The sequence below is a fragment of the Colobus angolensis genome, unplaced genomic scaffold, assembly GCF_000951035.1.
Source record: "Colobus angolensis palliatus isolate OR3802 unplaced genomic scaffold, Cang.pa_1.0 Scaffold159, whole genome shotgun sequence".
Taxonomy (NCBI): Eukaryota; Metazoa; Chordata; class Mammalia; order Primates; family Cercopithecidae; genus Colobus; species Colobus angolensis.
In genome coordinates this window covers 7,250,776-7,270,512 of record NW_012114699.1, presented here as the reverse complement: position 1 = coordinate 7,270,512, position 19,737 = coordinate 7,250,776, and the positions used below count along the sequence as shown (strand labels likewise).

Here is a 19,737-nt window from a genome sequence, read left to right as displayed (position 1 = left end):
GGCTTTGTTTACCTACTTAAGCCTCAGCAATGGCGGGCGCCCCTCCCCCAGCCTCGCTGCTGCCTTGCAGTTAGATGGCAGACTGCTGTGCTAGCAATGAGGAAGGCTCTGTGGGCGTGGGACCCTCCCAGCCAGGTGTGGGATATAATCTCCTGGTGTGCCCGTTTGCTTAAAGCGCAGTATTGGGGTGGGAGTTACCCGATTTTCCAGGTGTTGTGTGTCTCAGTTCCCCTGGCTAGGAAAAGGGATTCCCTTTCCCCTTGCGCTTCCCAGGTGAGGCGATGTCTCGCCCTGCTTCAGCTTTCGCTGGTTGGGCTGCAACAGCTGACCAGCATCGATTGTCCGGCACTCCCTAGTGAGATAAACCCAGTACCTCAGTTGAGAATGCAGCAATCAGCTGTCTTCTCAGTTGCTCGCGCTGGGAGCTGGAGACTGGAGCTGTTCCTATTCGGCCATCTTGCCGGCTAAGACATCTTAACTCAGGTAACACACCTTAACCTTTGTGTTTGAAACTGACCAACTTAGCAGGAGGCAGAAGTAGGCATGAAAATGGAGAAGCCTGTAACTGTGTAGTCAGTCTCTTCCAATATCTTGGAGGCAGAACCCACCACAAGTCTTTATTTGCAAGTTCCAAGGAAATACCCCAGAAGCAACTCCTTTACCTCTCTTCAACTGCAATATAAAGAGCTCTCTAACAAAGCAAAATCCTTTCCCTTGTGAGATTTCCTTGCAAAGCAGAGGCTTCATGGGTAGGACTGATGCCTGTGGAATCCACAGTGAAAATAATGGCTGGGGATTCACAGCATCGCTCTGACATACATGCCCAGCATGGCACAGCAAGAGGGTCTCCCAGACCCTGTTCCGGTGCTAAGGTTTTGTGTACAGTTCTGTGTGGTTGCCCATGCCATGCTGGTGTTTGAATATTTTGAACATCATTCCTGATTCCCCGATATTATCTCCATGACATAAGGCCATTTTTGTAGGCAGAATCAACCAGCTCACCAGAGGACCCCTAGTAGATTTTATTGCTCTCATATAGGCTAAGTTCAATTGGCAAAAGAAATTTATATGGAAAACATTAGCAAGATTAACTTGAGGACAATTTTTATAAAAGTTAAGGAAAGCATTTCCACTTTGAAAAATACCAACAAATAGTGTGAACTGCAATTATTGTCAGGTGTTACAATACTGTCAGCAGATCAAAGAACATAAAAACTGATAGAGTTATGCTGGCTATTTGTACATTCACTATGCCATATCCTGCGGCGGGGCAGGTTGTTTGACAGTATATTAGGCACCATCCCTGCCATCAAAGTTTTTATTGATACATTTCAGGAGGGAAAATAGCAAGGGTGCCCAGTTAGCTATTAATACACGGTAAAATGCTAATAGGCATTTAGAGAATCACATTAGTGCCAGGTATCTCTTAGAGAGGTACAGAGTCAGAATACTTTCTGTGGTACAAGAGAACCCCTGGACTGGAAGATGTTCAGTTCCTGGGAAACAAAATGGGGAGGGGTCCCTTAGACAAAACCAGATTATCCTTGTGATGTTAAATTAGTACTGATTCTGCAATGAAGAGTAATATTTAATGCTATAAACCCTGACTATTAAAGAAAACCTTACTGAAATCAGAATGATGCAGAACAGACCGTTGCTGGATTCCTTCTGCTCCTATGATGGAAATAAATTGGATAATTTTGATTCCTTTATCATCCTATATGAATTATATTTCCTAATAGAATGCAAATATCATTGGCAAAGAGAAACGCAGAGATGAAACATTATAATGAATGTTCAAATAAAGAGCATCAGATTCAGAAAGCTACATTACTATATCGCCTAAATAAAACCAACCAGGATTTCCCACTGCAAACAATCTTAGGCTTTTGTGTATAACATGTTTGTTAAAGTGCAGTGACTGGAACACTGATTCCCCCTGGGTAGTGCTGTAGTTGGTAGTACTGTTGCAGTGGCCTTCTGGAAACCCAACAAAGTTCTTCTGTTGAGGTTCTTTTAGCCACTTCGAGTAAGATGCATCCCTCCTGATTCACTGGTATCCATTAGCTTTCTTTGCTTCTGAATAACAATGTCCTGCCCCAGACTTCCTACCACCAGCTGGAATGGGAAGGGTAATGCAGAAGGATGGCGTGTCTTGTACCATACCCAACTCACTCACCCTCCATCCTCACCTTGGGATCTCTGGCACTTGTCAAGTAACTTCCCTGTATGGGAAGCTCATAGGGATTGAAGTTGCACCTGTGGGTGTAGGGAAGGGTCTCTCTAGTTGTCAGAAAGGAGATTCAGCTTACTCTTTTGCCTCATTCACTGAATCAGTTCTCACTGAGTGCCTACTACATACCAAATGTAGCCCCTTATCTTTATTCCTAGAAGTCTATCTGCCTTTTCCTTTCCCTACGTGGTGTGGCCAATTCACTGGTAATTTCAGATATGCATCAACCTCAATTCTCTCCTCTGATGAGCTTAGGTGGAATTTAATAATCCCTGCTAAATTGTCTTGCGACTCTGTCATATGAATAAAGACTATGGACTCTAGGTTAGATTGTAAGCATCAAATTAATTTTACTGCAAAGGTCAGGCTGCTCTCCTGGCATTCTGTTGTGCTTGAAGGTTAGTAACTACATGCTTAACCAAAACTTTCCTTTCTGAGCTGTGTTCAAGACAGATTTTAAGATATAGCCAGATTGAAAACCAAATATTTAGAGATAAAAGGTTGTGTACTCTGACCTCCCGGAAACAGCAAGCAGCTGCAGAGATTCCATGTGTATACACAATACATCATCATTTCTAGGAGATGATGGGCATTAAGCTTAGCACCTCTTGCTCCCAAAGCAAATGTCTGCTCATCTTTTCTACCAAGTTGCTCATGTCAGAGTAAAGAAATATTTCTTCCCAAATGACTTCTAAGCTTGAAATGCTACCCCTGGGGAAGCAAGGCCTATCACCGAAGTTTGGCTGTAAAAAGACATATTCATATTCAGATAATGGCAGACATCTCCATCCTGGTTCCCTTTAACCTTCATCTGTCTTCCTAATTTACCACAGGCTCTCTCATTCCAGCTGACCCCCTTTGACCAACCCTGTTGTGAGTTCATGCACTCCTGATGTATGTGTCTAATATACTTATCAGTTCAAGTTCTACAAGTAACAGTCATGTAATAATGTGCCATTTATACTCCTGGAAAAATCCAAAGATGGACTCTGACACTATAAAGTCGCATCTAGGCTGTTGTTAGGGTTAAAATTCCTTGAATCTATAAGGGCTGGGGTCACAAACAGACTTCTTATAGCATGATAGTTCCTTTAGGCATAATTGTTGTCTTTTTCAAATGTCCTAAAAAGAGATAGCAATTGCCAATTTTCTGTTCCAGAGAATAGGTCCTATAGAAAGAAATGCCATCAGTTTGCAACTCTAAATTTTATTATTCACAATGAGAAATTTACAGGTAAATCACCAGAAGCTCTGTAGGCTGTTGCTCATTACAAAGATCAGTTTCACCTGTAACAGTAACACTGCTGACCCACTGTGTCCAGGACAGCGTGTGTGTGCAGTGGTAGAGTTCTCTAAAGCCATCCACACCCTCTGTCTGAGTCTCCTATAGCCAGTAGTGTTTGCAAGTCAAGGCAAAGTGAGGTCTGTAACCTGTGGCTGTGGAGCAGAGGAGAAAGGGAAGTGAAGTTGTCTCAAGAAGGCATCATCTGGGACACTGTGAACCCTAGCAAAGATGCTAAAATGATCCAAAATGCTTTTTGAAGGAAAGTTCAAACCCTCCCTGCAGATATCCTATGAGTGGAATAACACTCCATCTGGACAGGCACACAAGTCAAATGCCTTAATTTCTGAAACGAGTGACAGCCACTTTGTATGTCTTAATAGCTAAAATGTGTGACTCGCTCTTTTCAGCCCACAACACAGATTATCTGCCTTCTGTGTGCTCTTGAGAGCACTCAATCTTAAATCAGTTGCCCTCTAGTTCTTAGGTGTATATAGGGACATGCCAACCAGGAGTACTTGCCTGAGAAGCACTGTACCCAGGGAAGCAGGCCCTGTCAGTGGAGTTTGGTTCAAAAATGACACAATCATATTCAGATAATGGCAGACACCTCCATCCTGGTTCCCTTTAATGACACCTGTCCTTCTGATTTACCTCAGTTTCCTCCTGTTCATCGTCCTTGCCCACCCCTGTTGTGAGTGCATTTACTGCTGATGGAAATGTCTAACATGCTTGGCAGTGTAAGTCCTACTGGTAACATTCATGCAGGAATGTGCCAACATCCCATCTTTTCCTCTAACCAGTATGACAAACCAGACTTGTCACTCTATACTTGGGACTTCTGTAGAGTCTTGTTTGGTCTTTATTTTGTTTGTGAATTTGTCTACACCCAACTCCAAGTAGATAAGCTCTCTGAGGAAAGAGCTTCAGTCTTCTCAGAGTCTTCTGCTTCTCCTGTGTCCCTCTCAGTCATTAACAAATAGCACAACAGGGCTCAGTAAGTACCTGTTAGTTCATTTGTAACTAGAAAATATTACCCCCAGTGGATTATACTGGTTTCTGAACTGAGATGTACCCTTTTTTTCCTCTCAGAAGTAAGCTTTTACTCTAAGCTTGTACTGGACTCTGCCAGAAGTAAACATGTCTTTGGTGGGTCTGTGCTGCAAGCTACAATCAGATTTCCAAATGCAGTGGCTTAAGGATTATATGCTTTTCGCTATAGCCGAGAGGGTGCATAAAAATCCTGACCCATTGCATTCCATAGATGCTGCCATCATGGAAAGAGCAGGCTGAAGGCCTTCGCTTCCTTACCTTTGCTGCCTTTATAACCCAAATTCTTTGATGGGCCAGGAGGGCGGCCTCTGCTGATTTTCACTTAACCTCTCCATGCCTCCCTGTTTTCCTCAGAAAAGTCCATCAATATCGACCTGCTTTCCAGGGATATTTGAGGACGTAATGCTGATAAGAAAACACTCTATGAGAGAATATTGATGACAGTTGCTTTGTAGCCACAAAGGGAGAGGGCACCCGGCAGTAATTGGGGGCCATGTTTAGCCACCCAGCCACCCATTATCGTTAGTACTCAGATTGATTCTAATGCATCATAATAATGCAGCTTGTAATCCACATGTAGAGGGGTAATTTATTGTCAGGTGGTGATTGTTAGTAATAACAAGCCGTTTGAACATATTCAGAACATAGTTGTACACATCTCTTTTGTTTCTCTTCCTTCCTTTGTTTGCAAGTCTAATTTTTACCCTTTTGCCTATCCTATTTTCTCCTTTTACACTTCATATTATAGTATTGTTTTTATTCTTTTTAAAGATAGAAGCTTAGTGTCCCCATGAGCAGATAGAACACAGGACCCTAATTTGGAAAAGGAGTTTTAAGTTGCCAAGTCCTATTTGAGAATGGTAGTGGATTTTATCACTCAGCTTTATTAATGGACCTCATTCCCACTGTATTGCGTTTCTTTCCCTAATGCGTTTGTATAAAAGCTCTTGCCTCTTCCATTAACCCCTTTGGCTGGTGTTAACTCATTCCCGGGCATGTGTTGCCATAGCTGCAGCCGCCCCTCAGCTGGAGTCCCCATGCTAGCCCCTTCAGAGGCCATGTGGGGCTTGCCTGCTTGTTCTAGGCGTCAGCTGTTAGGCGGAGGGCAAGAGTCTTACAACCTGAAAGGTCAAACAGCCTTTCCTATGTGTTTAAGCCCTGTCTGGTTTTTTGTTTTTGTTTTTTTTCTTAGCAGCAGATGGGCATGTGGCTGTCCAGCCTCAAGCTGGGAAACGTGTGGGAACATTACCAGCATTCTTCCTCCCTCACCCCCTCCTGGGCACCTAAGCAGGTAGCCTAACTCTGTGTTCAAAAAGATGATCAATATTTCCCCTCTGTTGTTTGAATCTCTTCTTTCAACACCTGAGGCAGCTGTGGGGAATTGTGCACAACTTGCGTTTGTTCACCGAAATAATTGCCAGCAGCTTTATGGAGCGTCTCTTGTGTGTGTTTTTGCGCATTTACAGATTTGATTATATCGTTTGCAGAATGGAAACGTGGCTTTCCACTGCTTACTCTCATTCTCATAGATCTTCAAGGAGAGACCCTTTAAAAAATAGAATGGAAATGACATGCAAATGGTTATGTTAATAGCACACAGGCAAAAGTCAGGACCTTCAGAAGGTTCCTCAGGCGCAAACTGATCAGGTGCTGAGCACATCTTGCATACATTTCTGTTTGAGTTACCAACCTGCACTGTCCTGTGAGAAATGATTAGGAAGAGAAAATGTTGCATGCCTATAATGTGTGACTACTTTCTGCCCTGGGCTCCGGCACTGACGTAGATGAGAGCAAACACAACTCCCTCACACGCAGGTTGGACAGGTACAGTGGGATTTGAGGAAGATGTTTGGAGTCGGGGGGTTGGGGGGAGGAAGCTTCCACATGGACCAGTAATAAAGCATCGGAAAAGAAGTTTTAATTTTATCTGTGATATGCTGGCTTTACCAGGCAGCTGGCAAGGATAAATCTGTGGATTAGCTCCAAACTTAGAAAATTCGTAACCATTTAGTTGTTTACCTCGACTTTAATAGAATCGATGTCATCAACAGCAGCAGAGCAGCAACATTGTTTACTCACCTTTATGTAGTATTTTATAGCTTTCAAAATACTTTTCCAATTAATATCCCTTGTTTATCTCATCAACCCTGTTAAGATCAGTATTATTGTTTTCTACATTTTTGTGATGAAGGAACCCAGGCTCAGAGATATTAAGTGACTCGCCTAAGTTACATAGCCAGCAAATAGCATGGTCTTCTGGCTCCAGACCCCTGAGGTACCCATGCTAGGCAATACTCACAGCTCTGTCACCCTGCTCTGTAGCCTGCTGCCACCTCCATATTCCCTGATCACCTCTGAACTTCTGGGTAAACAAATTAGGGCCCATGCAGGCATTCATTTAAAGAACCAAAGGAAAGTAACCATGTTAAAAAATAATTACTGCCTTTACATATGAATTCACTGCTAACTGATATCTTTGGCACTCATGTTTGTTCCTAGATCACTAACTACTCCTCTAGCTGGGTGGAGGAGGGGTGGTGAGAGAGACACAGAAAGGAAGGTAGGTAGAGAAAAAGAGAGAGAAGGAAGAAGAGAGGGAGGGGAGGGAGAGGGAGGCAGGGTGGGGCAGGAGTATGAAAGAGAACAGCACAGAAAGCTCTTGGCAACTAAAGAATCCTTTAGAAATTAAGATAAAACATTTTTGAAGAGACGGTATCAACTTATGTAGTAGAACTATAAAGATAAGCAAGGAATTATTAACACAAAATTCAAAACAGTAGTTATCTTTGAGGGGTGATGGAAGCGATTAGAGAGGGGTACATGGTGGACTTTAAAGGTAATAGTGATATTCTTTTTCTTAAACTGCATGTTGGGCATACAAATTTCATTGCATTATTGTTTATACTTTACACTTGTATCTTACAAATTTTCCTGTGTACCTACTCAATATGTAATTTAAAAAATTAGAAAAAGACACTGAGTCCGTGGAAAAGAATAGGATTTGATGTACAGAAATTAGCTTTACATTTTCAAGGAAGATAGCCACTCTTGAAAACTAGGTTCACTTTGGTAGAAACCTTAGCCAGTTGGCTCTGACAGTGTCTCCCAGTGACATACGAGTTAGTTTCTCAGCAAGTGGTGATTTGCAAGGAGGGCATGCTTTCCCAGAATTTTCCTGGGGTCTTTGAGTATTTCAGCTGCCTTGCCCATCACCTCACCTCCTTTCTGACAGTGAACTTCTAGCTTCTTTAACAGACAAGAACAGTGGCATGGTCACTTGGGAATTTGAAGTTAAATGCTTGAACTGTAACCATGGATTTATGGGCTGTTATCCAAAGACTTATTATCTTTATGGCTTTCCTTGGTGTTGGACCTGACGGAGAATGCAATGAACTGGTGGGCTTGTGTACTTATTTTTATCACCCGTTGGTTTCTCTCTGGCCAATCTAGTCACACTGTAAGCACAGGCTGTCAGGAATTACAGCTTTTCTTCCATGTGGAAATAAGTGGATAAGCAAATACTCCCAGCCTGATTTTCTTTCCAATTCATTATTTACAGGGAATTCACCCTTTGTAATCATTTTCAAATCAAATTTGCTCTACCAATCCCTGTAAGGTTTACTCTGGAGATCATCACTAGCCCAGACGCCTTTTATTTTTTAACAGCTTATGTCTCCTCCATGTTAATGCCAATAAACACACACATACACGAGCGCACGCGTGCACACACACACACACACACACACACACATACACATGCACAAATAGATTAAAGGTGATGTCACTAGTGGCCTGGAGATTCACTCAGGAAGAAAATTTAAGTTACAGCAGAAATGGATAAAAGAAAGTTAATAACTCACATGTGTTTGCTATTTGGACTACTGTTGCTATATTAAAATATTCAGAAGAGCTGTTGAATTAAACGTGGCAAAATACATCACATACAGGATAGATTTCAGGAAAGGCACTATTATTAATACTGTCCCAGAATCACAAACTGCCAACCAAATTTACTTGCATATGTATTGTTCCCGGAGTATGCTGATACAGCGGGTGTCCTGTGCCCAGCTGTCGTGGAGGTCACAGCCGTGGCCATAATCTCCCTTTGTCTTGTTAGAAAGCTGTCTGTGAAGAGCAGGTTCTTCTCCTGCCTACCCCCTTGCTTCCCAATCTTGTCATGGATAATTGAGCTACAACATTAAGTAATTCTGGCTTTCCTCCACCACAGATGGGGGGATCAGGAGAGAGAGCACAGATACAAATGTCATCCATGGTTTTAGAGGGAAAAAGCAAATAGGTTTTGGCAGCAGGTCTGATGGATTGGGGGTATATACAGTGGAGGAGGGTAACACTGGAAAATCTTTTTAGGATTTTATTAGCAGTACCACTTTTAGAAAATGCATCAATCAGATGAGAAGAATACAAGTTAATCTCACTGTTTTTTTCTGGCAGTGTTCTTGGTAAAGAACTTGTTAAATATAAACCATCTTGTCCTTTTTTTTGTTGTAAATACATTCTCTCCTATTAGGTTGGTGCAAAACTAATTGCCGTTTTTGCCATGACTTTTAATCACAAAACCGCAATTACTTTTGCACCAATCTAATATTATTAATGGCTGGTTCCTGTACTGATGTTTTCATGTTCTTTTCACCTGAAGAAACTGTAACACTCCCCTCTTTCCTTACCCCAATGGCCCCTGTTTTCCATAAGATATCAGAGGTAATGCCCACCATTGTTAGTGTATTGATAATAATTACTAGTATTCTACAAGCATTTACTAAGTTAGGTACCACGATAGATCTGTTTTGTATATTTTCTCCTTTAATCTTCACTATAGCCCTATAAGATGGGTACTATTATTATACCATTTCTCAGATGTAGAAAATAAAGCACAGAGACATGAAATCACTTGCCTAGCATCACACAGGTAGTAAATGGTGGACCAGGACTAGAACTGAGATCTAATCCAAAGATTATGATCTTAACCACCGTTATAACCCCATTTTTTTTCCTCTTCATTCAGCATCATTCAGCATTAAGGTTTGAGAGTTTATCATGCCTGATCTAGCCAAATGCATTCTAGTGGTTGATGGGAATGTGTTATTGTTTTCAAAAAAAGAAAAAATCAGTCATTTTGAAACATGAAGGGTAGTGAAGATAATGTGACGGTATGTGTAATAAAGTCTATTGTCTTTTGATTATTTGTCAAATTGGAGTAGAGTTTGAAAACTCCAGTTGGGCTGCTTTGCAGAGGTAAAGAAGCAAGAAAGGGGCCAGAACTGCTGGCCCAAGGCAGAGCCATTAGTCACTGCCTCCTGCGGCTGTATGTGTATATATAGCATTGCCCTTAATATCTGAGGATGGCCCTGCTGAGGCAGCTAGTACTTCAGCCAAAGGTCCCATTATCAGCAGGATTTACCACCTGACTTATTTATAGTCATCATGGCCAGGGTCCCACCCCGCCCCCCCACCAACTTAGACCATGGCCTTGTAGTTAATGACTTGCACAGCAAGTCAACAATATAGCCTAACACCCATCCTCTCAGAGTCAACCTACTAGGAATACAAAATGACTCCAGTTGTTCCACATTCTACTTTTAGGAGAGAGAAATGATAAGGAAATTGATATGATATGGCAAATATTCTCCACTCACTCCCATTTCCCCAAACAAGAACGACTTCCATTCTAGGTTTTAGACTTAGTACAAATACAGCCTTATTCTGTACCTTTTAAGATATTTGTAGTACCATGATAATTAGCTTAGTTTTCAAAACTCAGTTTAAAGTCACTTCCTCCAGCTTCACATCACTTCCACAGTGCTCCCCTCCCTCCTCCACCACCTCCTCTTCTTAGTGCCATCCTAACAGGGGAACTGTCTCCCCCTTCTTCATATCTCTGTTTAGCCATTTTTAAACTGTACAGTAGTTTTTGTTTTCATATCTGCCACTCCCACTAGTCTATGAGCCCCTCAAAGGACAGGAAAACATGTAGTTTTCACGTGGGTACCACCACATAGTATATGGCTTTCACAAGTTTGTTAAATTAATATTCAGAATGTATCTTGTAGCCTTGCAATAACTTCACTCAAAGATTCAGGTACAACTAGCACATATTGATTACCTATGTTGTTTTCACCACAACCCTGTGAAAGGGTGACATCATTCTTATTTATAGATAAGAAAACTGAAGCTCTGTGTTTCTCAAATTTGTAGTGGGTATAAGAGTTACCTAGGGTACTTGTTCAACAGGCAGAGTCGCCAGTGCCACCCAGGTGAAAACTTCAGCAGTGAACCCTGGAAATTGGCCTATTTAGCAAGCACCCAAGGTGATTCTGATGCACATGGTTGGAATATAATTTGACAAACACAGGTGTAAGTGATTGCTACATAGTGAGTAAATGGTAGAGCCAGAGTTCAAACTAGCCTTCCAAACTCCAGATCTTGTTCATGCTATATTTATCCTTGTCATACTCTATTTTCTATGGCAAGGAAGTAGACTGAAACACGTTGGAAAGATTTTCAGCAACAAGGGCTACAGCAAAACAGCTTGTGGATTAGCCCCAGGACTGGTGTGGGTATTTTTTCCTCCAAGAGATCTTTGCCAGACATCCGAGAGCATAGCAGCAGTGTTGTCAAGTCACCTTTTACTCAACTTACCTTGGGAAAGAACAGACCACAGAGCTTTGGGAACTTAACAAAGTTTATGCTTCTATTTTTTTCTTTCTCCACCCCCTCCCCCACCAGCAGCCATGCCATTAACTTAAAGAGCATGCTCAGTACCTGAAATGCAGTTAGTTGATTAGTTTAAATATTAAGACTTCTAGTTGAAAACCAGTAACTACAACATCTGGGGTCCTGACAGTAATATTTATGTGTTTGTTTTAAAACCGGGAAAAGAATTGTATGACCTAACAGGCAATTAGTGCAGATATTAAAGGAACTGAGATAGGTAGCATTTTTTTTTTTTGAGGCCCATCTATGCTTTTTGGTGTTCTTTACCTAAATATTAGGTAAGAAAATATGAAATAAATGTGATGATGTAATCCTAGATTAGAGGACCATAGTCAGCCATTCACTCTAGACCAAGTAACATTAGTTCACAGGTACCTGAGAAGTCCATGAAGCCAGGGGATTAGCAATTACAGACTGTAGTCCAGAAAAGCCCCAAAAGAGCCTCTCTAGGGGAGTCAGCCACTGCTCTTAGTAGCTGAGGAAGCCCTCTAAGTTTCCCACAGTGGAGCCTGATGGTATTCCAGAACCCCTGGTCCAACCTTAACCTATTCTCCTGGCTCAATTTGCCTAATAACCTTGAACTGAAAAGTACTATCCCTGAGATTCTTCAGCCCATGCCAGCCCACCCTGAAATTACCAAAGAAGCCCTTGGCTGCAGCTCAGAGATCCCGCACAGGGCATTTGAATGATTTCTTCCTTACCAGAAAAAGGGAAGAGAAAGATAAAGGAAGTAGGGTTAAAGTCATGATCAGGTACTTGCTCTGTGTCAGATATTGGGCTCAGCATTCTTAGGGATGGTATCTAGCTCAGTGGTTAAACATGTTGTCTCTGGAGCCATATTTCCTGAATTTGAATTCCAATTCCAACATTAACTATATCTGTGGCCTTGAGCAACTTGTTAACTTCTTTGTATTTCATACTCCTTGTCTATAAAACGGGTATAATGATAAATATCACTCGTCTCATAGAGTTGTTGTAAGGATTATATTGTATAAAACTGTCAGTGGTGGAAGTATCCGAGTTACCTGTGGCAAATCCATACAGGTCTGCAACAACCTCAGTTCTTGCCTCCTCAGAAGAAAGAATTTGACTGAGGGGCATAAGGCAGAAGAAGAGACCAAGGCAAGTTTTAGTAGTAGTAAAAGTTTATTAAAAAGCTTTAGAGCAGGAATGAAAAGAGAGTAAAGTACACTTGGAAGAGGGCTAAGTGGATATCTTGGAGGTCAAGTGCCCTGTTTGACTTTGGACCTAGGGTTTTATGTGCTGGCATACTTCCAGCGTCTTGCATCCCGTTTCCCTTGATTCTTCCCTTAGGGTAAGCTGCCTGCTAGCACTTGGGAGGTGAGAATGCTCAGTGTGTTTAGTAGAGTTGTACACATGCTTACCTGAAGTGTTCTTCCCTGTTCCAGTGGAATGCCCCTGGAAGGTCATATATCAGTTAAACTGTGCCATTTTGTCTCTTAATGTGCATGCTTGAGCCCACTTGCCCAATATCAGAGATCTTATTGAGATGCTGCCAATCACTAGTTTTAGGTGTTTTTATTTATTGGGAAACTACCTTTCCCTGGCACTGGCTATGATCAATTATTATTTTAGAGAGGCAGTGTGACAACTACCTGATAGTCGCCTGACATTCCTGGTGGGGTTAGGGGAGCCCTCTCCTGCCCCACTCATGCCTGGCTAGCTACCTACTGTAATAATACATGCAAAGCTTTAAAATAATGTTTAGCACATAATAAGCATTTAATCAATATTAGGAATCAACGTCATTATCATTATCTTTTATATGAAAGATAGGTATCATTATCCCTAGCTACAAGTGAATAAACAGGTTAAAAAGTTTGTGGAACTTGCCTAAAATCATTCAGCTAGTCAGGAGTACAGCTAAGATTGGATTTTAGATCTATCTGGCTCCCAGTCCTATATTCCTTCTACTATACCTTGTTGCCTTCATAAATGTAGGGTATGTGCTGTGAGTTCCTTGGAGAGGCACATACCAAACTCTGTGGCCTTCTTCTTCCTCACTGTACCACACCATCACTGCAACTGCCATCTGGAGGGATGGCCTGGCTCCATGGCTTTAAACTGATCTAATTTAAATATTGAACATCTTGATAACTGCTCCAATACAGAGGTGGCTGTCTTCAGGACCCTCTAGCTTATAGACTAAAACAATAAATCTTCCAGGATGAGGTTTAGTTTGTGAAAGCACCCTCTACCCTGAGATTCTCATCTGTATACCTTGAGGATCAAGCTACTCTCTTCCAACTCCCACTCTGCCATACTCACAACTCATGTGAAAATGACTCCCTACTATATATATATAGGCCAGCAAAAAGACCCTTCCCTTGCCTCCCTTTGCCTTCCCTTCCCTTATCTCCCTGTCCTTTCTCAAGGAAAAAAAAGTTATGATATCTTGATTCCCTTGAGTGGCTCTTTGATCCATCCTGCTTGTCTAATAGCATCATCTCTCTCAAGCCATCTGGGAGCCTTGTATTACAAAAGCCTGCAAAAGCCCCTGTCAGTTCTCTCGCCTGCATCACAGTGATGCAAGTTGTGGCGTCACTTGACGTCTGCAATAGGAGGGACTGTGGCCCATGCCTCGGGCTTTAGTGCATTGTTCACAAACAATAATAGATCGTTAATTTTCAAGGAATATGAAGAGAGAGTCAAAATAACACCTGCACTGCCATAATATATTGCTTCATAAGCAATAAATACCATGCAAAAGATAAAGCCTTGAGCCCCAGGCTTAAAGCAGACCCCAAATGTGATTTATTCTGCTATTTCCTTTCCCTTAGAGAACAGAAAACACAATGTTATTCCTTCGTAGGACACCCAACCCTGCCCCTGGGTCATAATCTTTCACGACAAATACTTAAGTGCCTACTGTATGCGAGGTCCTATGTGATATGCCAGAAATAAGGTTTTCTTCCGCATTTTGTGCAAGCATTTTTTTTTTTTTTTTTTTTTGAGACGGAGTCTTGCTCTGTCACCCAGGCTGGAGTGCAGTGGCTGGATCTCAGCTCACTGCAAGCTCTGCCTCCCGGGTTTACGCCATTCTCCTGCCTCAGCCTCCGGAGTAGCTGGGACTACAGGCGCCCGCCACCTCGCCCGGCTAGTTTTTTTTTTGTATTTTTAGTAGAGACGGGGTTTCACCATGTTAGCCAGGATGGTCTCGATCTCCTGACCTCATGATCCGCCCGTCTCGGCCTCCCAAAGTGCTGGGATTACAGGCTTGAGCCACCGCACCCGGCCTGTGCAAGCATTTTCTAAACTTCCTTTCTCTTTCCTTTGTCATGGTGTGCCTACTGCTATTTCCAGGACTATTCTCAAACGGCAACCCATCAGCATTCCATGGTACCTGGACTCCCCACGACAAGGATCATTTCTTTGATGCGAAGCATAGAAGTAACTGTGCTGAAAGCGTTTATAGGTTCTTGAGATGGGGTCAGGGAGGAGGGTTTGATCAGATTAGTCTTAGTTGCACAATAGCATAAGAGAGTAGGGTAGGGCATAAACTACAGAAGTTGGAGTTGCCTATACATGTGATAGATGGAAAAGGATTGTGGAAGAAACCAGGAGTATAAGGTGTTCTCCAGTAAGAACACATAAAAATTGCTACAGTAGAGCAGGATTTCTCAACCTCAGCACTATTGACATTTTAGGCCAGATAATTGGCTCTTGTAGGGGGATGCCCCATACGTTATAGGATGTTTAGCAGTGCCCCTAGCCTCTACTAGATGTCAGTAGCAACTACCTGCTGCCAGGTATGACAATCAAAAATGTCTCCAGATACTGCCAAATGTCCCCTGCGGGGCAAACTTAGCACAGCAATAGAAGACATTGAGAGCACCCATCTGTATAATGATGAGCTCTAGAGCCCTCATCTCAAATATTACATAATCTGATGAATCCCCTAGTTTAGTAGGGCATAGTAGTCAAGAGCATGAATTGTGGAGCCAGACTACCTGAGTTTGAATCTCAGCTCTACTGCAAGCTAGCTATATAACTATGGATAACTTGCTTAACTTCTCCATTCCTATTACCTCATCAGTAAAATGGGGATAATGAAAGGACCTACTTCATAGGATTGTTGTGAGTTTTAAATTAATATACATAAAGTGCCTAGAACAGTGTGAGGTGCATAGTAAGCATTATATAACTGTTAACTCTTATTAGTCTTATTATAATTGCTATCGTTAAAACTATTAAGAAAACCAAATACCGTATGTACCCACTCATAAGTGGGAGTTGAACAATGAGAACACATGGACACAGGGAGGGGGACATCACACACCAGGGCCTGTCAGAGGGTCGGGGGCTAGGAGAGGGATAGCATTAGGAGAAATACCTAATGTAGATGACAGGTTGATGGGTGCAGCAAACCACCATGGCACGTGTATACCTATATAACAAACCTGCATGTTTTGTACATGTATCCCAGAACTTAAAGTATTAAAAATAAAACTATTATTCATCATTTATCTGAGTCCTAGTGCATTCTGAAGGCCTGATGTCCCATGTCCCACCCACCTTTAGACCACTATTTATTTAATTATTTATTTATTTATTTCTCTCTCTCTTTCTTTCTTTCTTTCTTTCTTTCTTTCTTTCTTTCTTTCTTTCTTTCTTTCCTTCCTTCCTTCCTTCCTTCCTTCCTTCTTTCCTTCCTTCCTTCTTTCCTTCTTTCCTTCTTTCCTTCTTTCTTTCGTTTCTTTCGTTTCTTTCCTTTTCTTTCCTTTTTTCAAGACAGAGTCTCACTCTGTCACCCAGGCTGGAGTGCAGTGGTGTGATCTCGGCTCACTGCAACTTCTATCTCCTGGGTTCAAGTGATTCTCGTGCCTCAGCCTCCTGAGTAGCTGGGACTATAGGCATGTGCCACCACGCCCAGCTAATTTTTATATTTTTAGTAGACATGGGGTTTTACCATGTTGACCCCACTGGTCTTGAACTCCTGACATCAAATGATCCACCTACCTCCCAAAGTGCTGGGATTTTCAGACATGAGCTATCGTGCCCAGCTGAGACTGTTATCTTCTTCCTGTAGAAATGGCTAGAGAGCGAAGTTGACAGTTCAGGACCACACAATGCAAAGAGATTTTAGATGGCTGTGGGTCTATGAAATAGGCTATGGAGGAAAGCCACACTTTGTACAGTTGCTGAGGTCTTGTAGAGTTCTCTTATTTAAAAACACACTTATTGGCACCTACTTTGAGCTAGTCACAGTAAAGGATACAAAAAGTAAATGAGGTTTATGTCCCGTGGCCTCAAGGAATTAACAAATATGACTGCTACATGGACTTTTATTTTAGTAATTTAATTACCTTAAATTCTCTAAGAAATTTGAGTTCCTTCTCATAAGTGAAGAATTTCTCAGTGATGCTATCTTCCCATCCCCAGATTTGTCTTCCTTGAAGTTTGTATGTCTGTAATTGTGAATTTTTTATATTATCAGCATGTAAGGATTATAATACTTCAAATTGTCACCATTTTATCTTCCTTTCTTTTTCCATTTGAAATTTTTGTTTAACACTCAGCCCTCAAAAGAAACCCTCCAAAAGAGATTTTATCGTAGTACAATGATGGAGTAGTATCCTGTTTTGAATAGCTTGACACCTGCTTCTGGAAAGAATATCTGTGGAGGACTCTTTTGTATACTCTTGTATTTCCTCATGTATTTGTTTAAAATAGCTTGTTGAACATCTTTTCTATGTCAGACACTGTGTCTAGGCACTAGGAATAACAGAGAGCAATAAGCTTTCTGGGGAGAGACAGACATGGAAAAATACCCGAAAAATATAATGTAGTAAGGGCTATGATAGCAATGTCTTCAATGAGCTAGGAGAACACAAAATAAATGTACTCTTTGGAAGAGAGTTTAGTGTGATGAGTTACATTGTGAGCATTGGCATCAGAGCTGACTGGGCTTATATTCCTGCTCTACCACTTATTAGCTGTGCAATGTTGAGCTGATCACTTAAACTTTCTGTGCCTCAGTTTCATTATTCATTATTCATTATTATTGTATGAGCAATTATTCATTATTCATACAATGTATTCTAGTAATTCATGTATATGCTTGGTTCTCTCAGTAGACTTTGAGCCCTTCAAGGTCTGTGACCACTTCCTCATCGTTTACTATGTTAACTATTCGCCTCACACCTAATTAACTCATGCCTGTAAATCCCAGCACTTGGGGAGGCAGGTGGATCATTTGAGGTCAGGAGTTCAAGACCACCTGGGTCAACATGGTAAAACCCCATGTCTACTAAAAATATAAAAATTAGCCGGGCGTGGTGGCACATGCCTATAGTCCCAGCTACTCAGGAGGCTGAGGCACGAGAATCACTTGAACCCAGGAGACGGAAGTTGCAGTGAGCCAGAATGACACCACTGCAATAACTCTTACCATGTTATTATGGCCATTTACTGAGTGCTAAATATGAGCCAGAAGACATGCTAAATTTTTTACCCACATTATCTAATCTTCAACAAACCTATAAGGTGGATGCTTTCATTTTCCTAATTTAATAGCTTGCCATTTTTTCATCAAACACAGTTATTTCCTCATAACACTTATTACAATGCATAATTATTTTATAATTATTTATATTTTAATATCTGTCTATTGCATTAGAGTATAAGTTCTACAAGAGCAAGGATGAGGTCTCTTTGACTCACTCTAATATCCTCAACATCTACGATACTGCCTGACACATAGAAAATGTTCAGTGAATGTATGGTAAATATGAAAGGAAGACCAGAAGGCAGGCAGGCAAGAGGAGAAGAAAGAAAGTGAATAAGCACATTACAGTTGCTAAGTAGTAGAGTTAGACTCTAGTCCAGAGCCATCTGACTCCCAGACCAATGCTCTTGATGATTAGACAGGATTGCTTCCTGTGGTTAACAGGCTTTCAATAGATGTTTGTTGACAAAACTGTCTCCTCAACTTTGCACAATAATGTGTAACAAAATAACAGTAAGCATAAAAACCAATGGATATATGCTTGGACATGATAAAGAGAATTGTAGGAGAGTAAATCATCAGTGAAGGAGAGTTTTTGTCTTAATGAAAGAATATAGTTGAAGAGATGGCACCAACATACTATTGTCCTTGTTTCAGAGGAAATTGTGTGTGTGTGTGTGTGTGTGTAGTCTTCAAAATCAAATAACTTTGACAGTGATTGACAAGTTAATCAGTGATGTATCAACAAGACAAAAATAAACAGATGGCAGAGATTTGAGTTATAAAATGATACCAAGTTGAAGTAGGTGATCACTTCCAAATCTTGTATTCTTTTGGTGCTAATGGAGCTTATTCCAAAGTGCCATATCTTCAACCAAATTACCTAGAAGGCACTTACTTACAACCACTCTACAATCTCTGACCTCTTGAGAACTTGTCACACAGCAGAATAGGAGAACCAGCATGGCAGGACATGTTCTTTAGACTTGAGGTAGGTATTTTGAAGACCACTTGACAGCCAGTAGCACTCGCCTTCTGAATATTCTTGGCTGCTACCAGGGATTGTAGGATTCAGGGGAAAATTACTAGATGTCCATTTCTAGTCTGGAAAGTGGATCAGGCCAGAACTTAACTTTTCCACCACTAAGTGATAATTCTAAACAGATGCTTAGCACAACATGTTTTGTTACTGTGGACCTTGAATCCAGATTGCTGCCAGAGGTGATCATCTGGGATTTCCCTTATAAAACAAAATTTTGAAAGCTTTTCTGTATGATTATGTCGATATGGGAAAAAGATCATAGCTAATGAGATCAAACTGAGTTACTGATTGGGCATATATCCCTGGTTGTAACTAAGCAAATTTCTACAAGTATTCAGCTGTCCTAGAGAAAGAATTGGCGTAGCAATAATGCCATCTATTTAAGACAATTTGTCATTCTGAAAAGGTATGCAAATAATCAATGAGTGTCATTGTATAGATTACTTATTGTGCCCAAAATCAATGTAAATTATTTTTCTTTATTAATTTAAATATTTCTTGAATACCTACTTTATACTAGACACTAAACTAAGAAATAAGGAAAGAAAATGCCTCAAACCCAGTCCCTGACCTAAAACAGGCAGGCAGGCCAGCAGAAGGGAGACATGTACACAATATCAATAATCCAAAGCAGTCAGTGATAAATGCTTGGTGCTTCTTGCTTCTTGGAATGCTCTTTTTTTAATTATTATTATTATGTTTTAAGTTCTAGGGTACATGTGCACAACGTGCAGGTTTATTACATATATATACATGTGCCACGTTGGTGTGCTGCACCCATTAACTCATCATTTACATTAGGTATATCTCCTAATGCTATCCCTTCCCCCTACCCCCTCCCCACAATAGGACCTGGCATGTGATGCTCCCCTTCCTGTGTCCAAGTGATCTCATTGTTCAATTCCCACCTATGAGTGAGAACATGC

The 19,737-nt window shown here is 41.3% G+C and overlaps 1 protein-coding gene across 2 annotated transcripts in view; it reads left to right on the top strand.

Annotated features, from left to right (window-relative positions):
* ENOX2 (ecto-NOX disulfide-thiol exchanger 2) overlaps nt 1-19,737 on the top strand; it is a 208,663-nt gene that overhangs the window by 97,885 nt on the left and 91,041 nt on the right. Inside the window, exon 1 of one of the 2 annotated variants that reach the window (XM_011936984.1) lies at nt 16,391-16,436. The exons of the other annotated variant lie outside the window; for it this stretch is intronic. Coding sequence (XP_011792374.1) covers nt 16,391-16,436 — 46 coding nt within the window. Of the gene's footprint in view, nt 1-16,390; nt 16,437-19,737 lie in introns of those variants that run through there. 2 annotated transcript variants of the gene reach the window in all.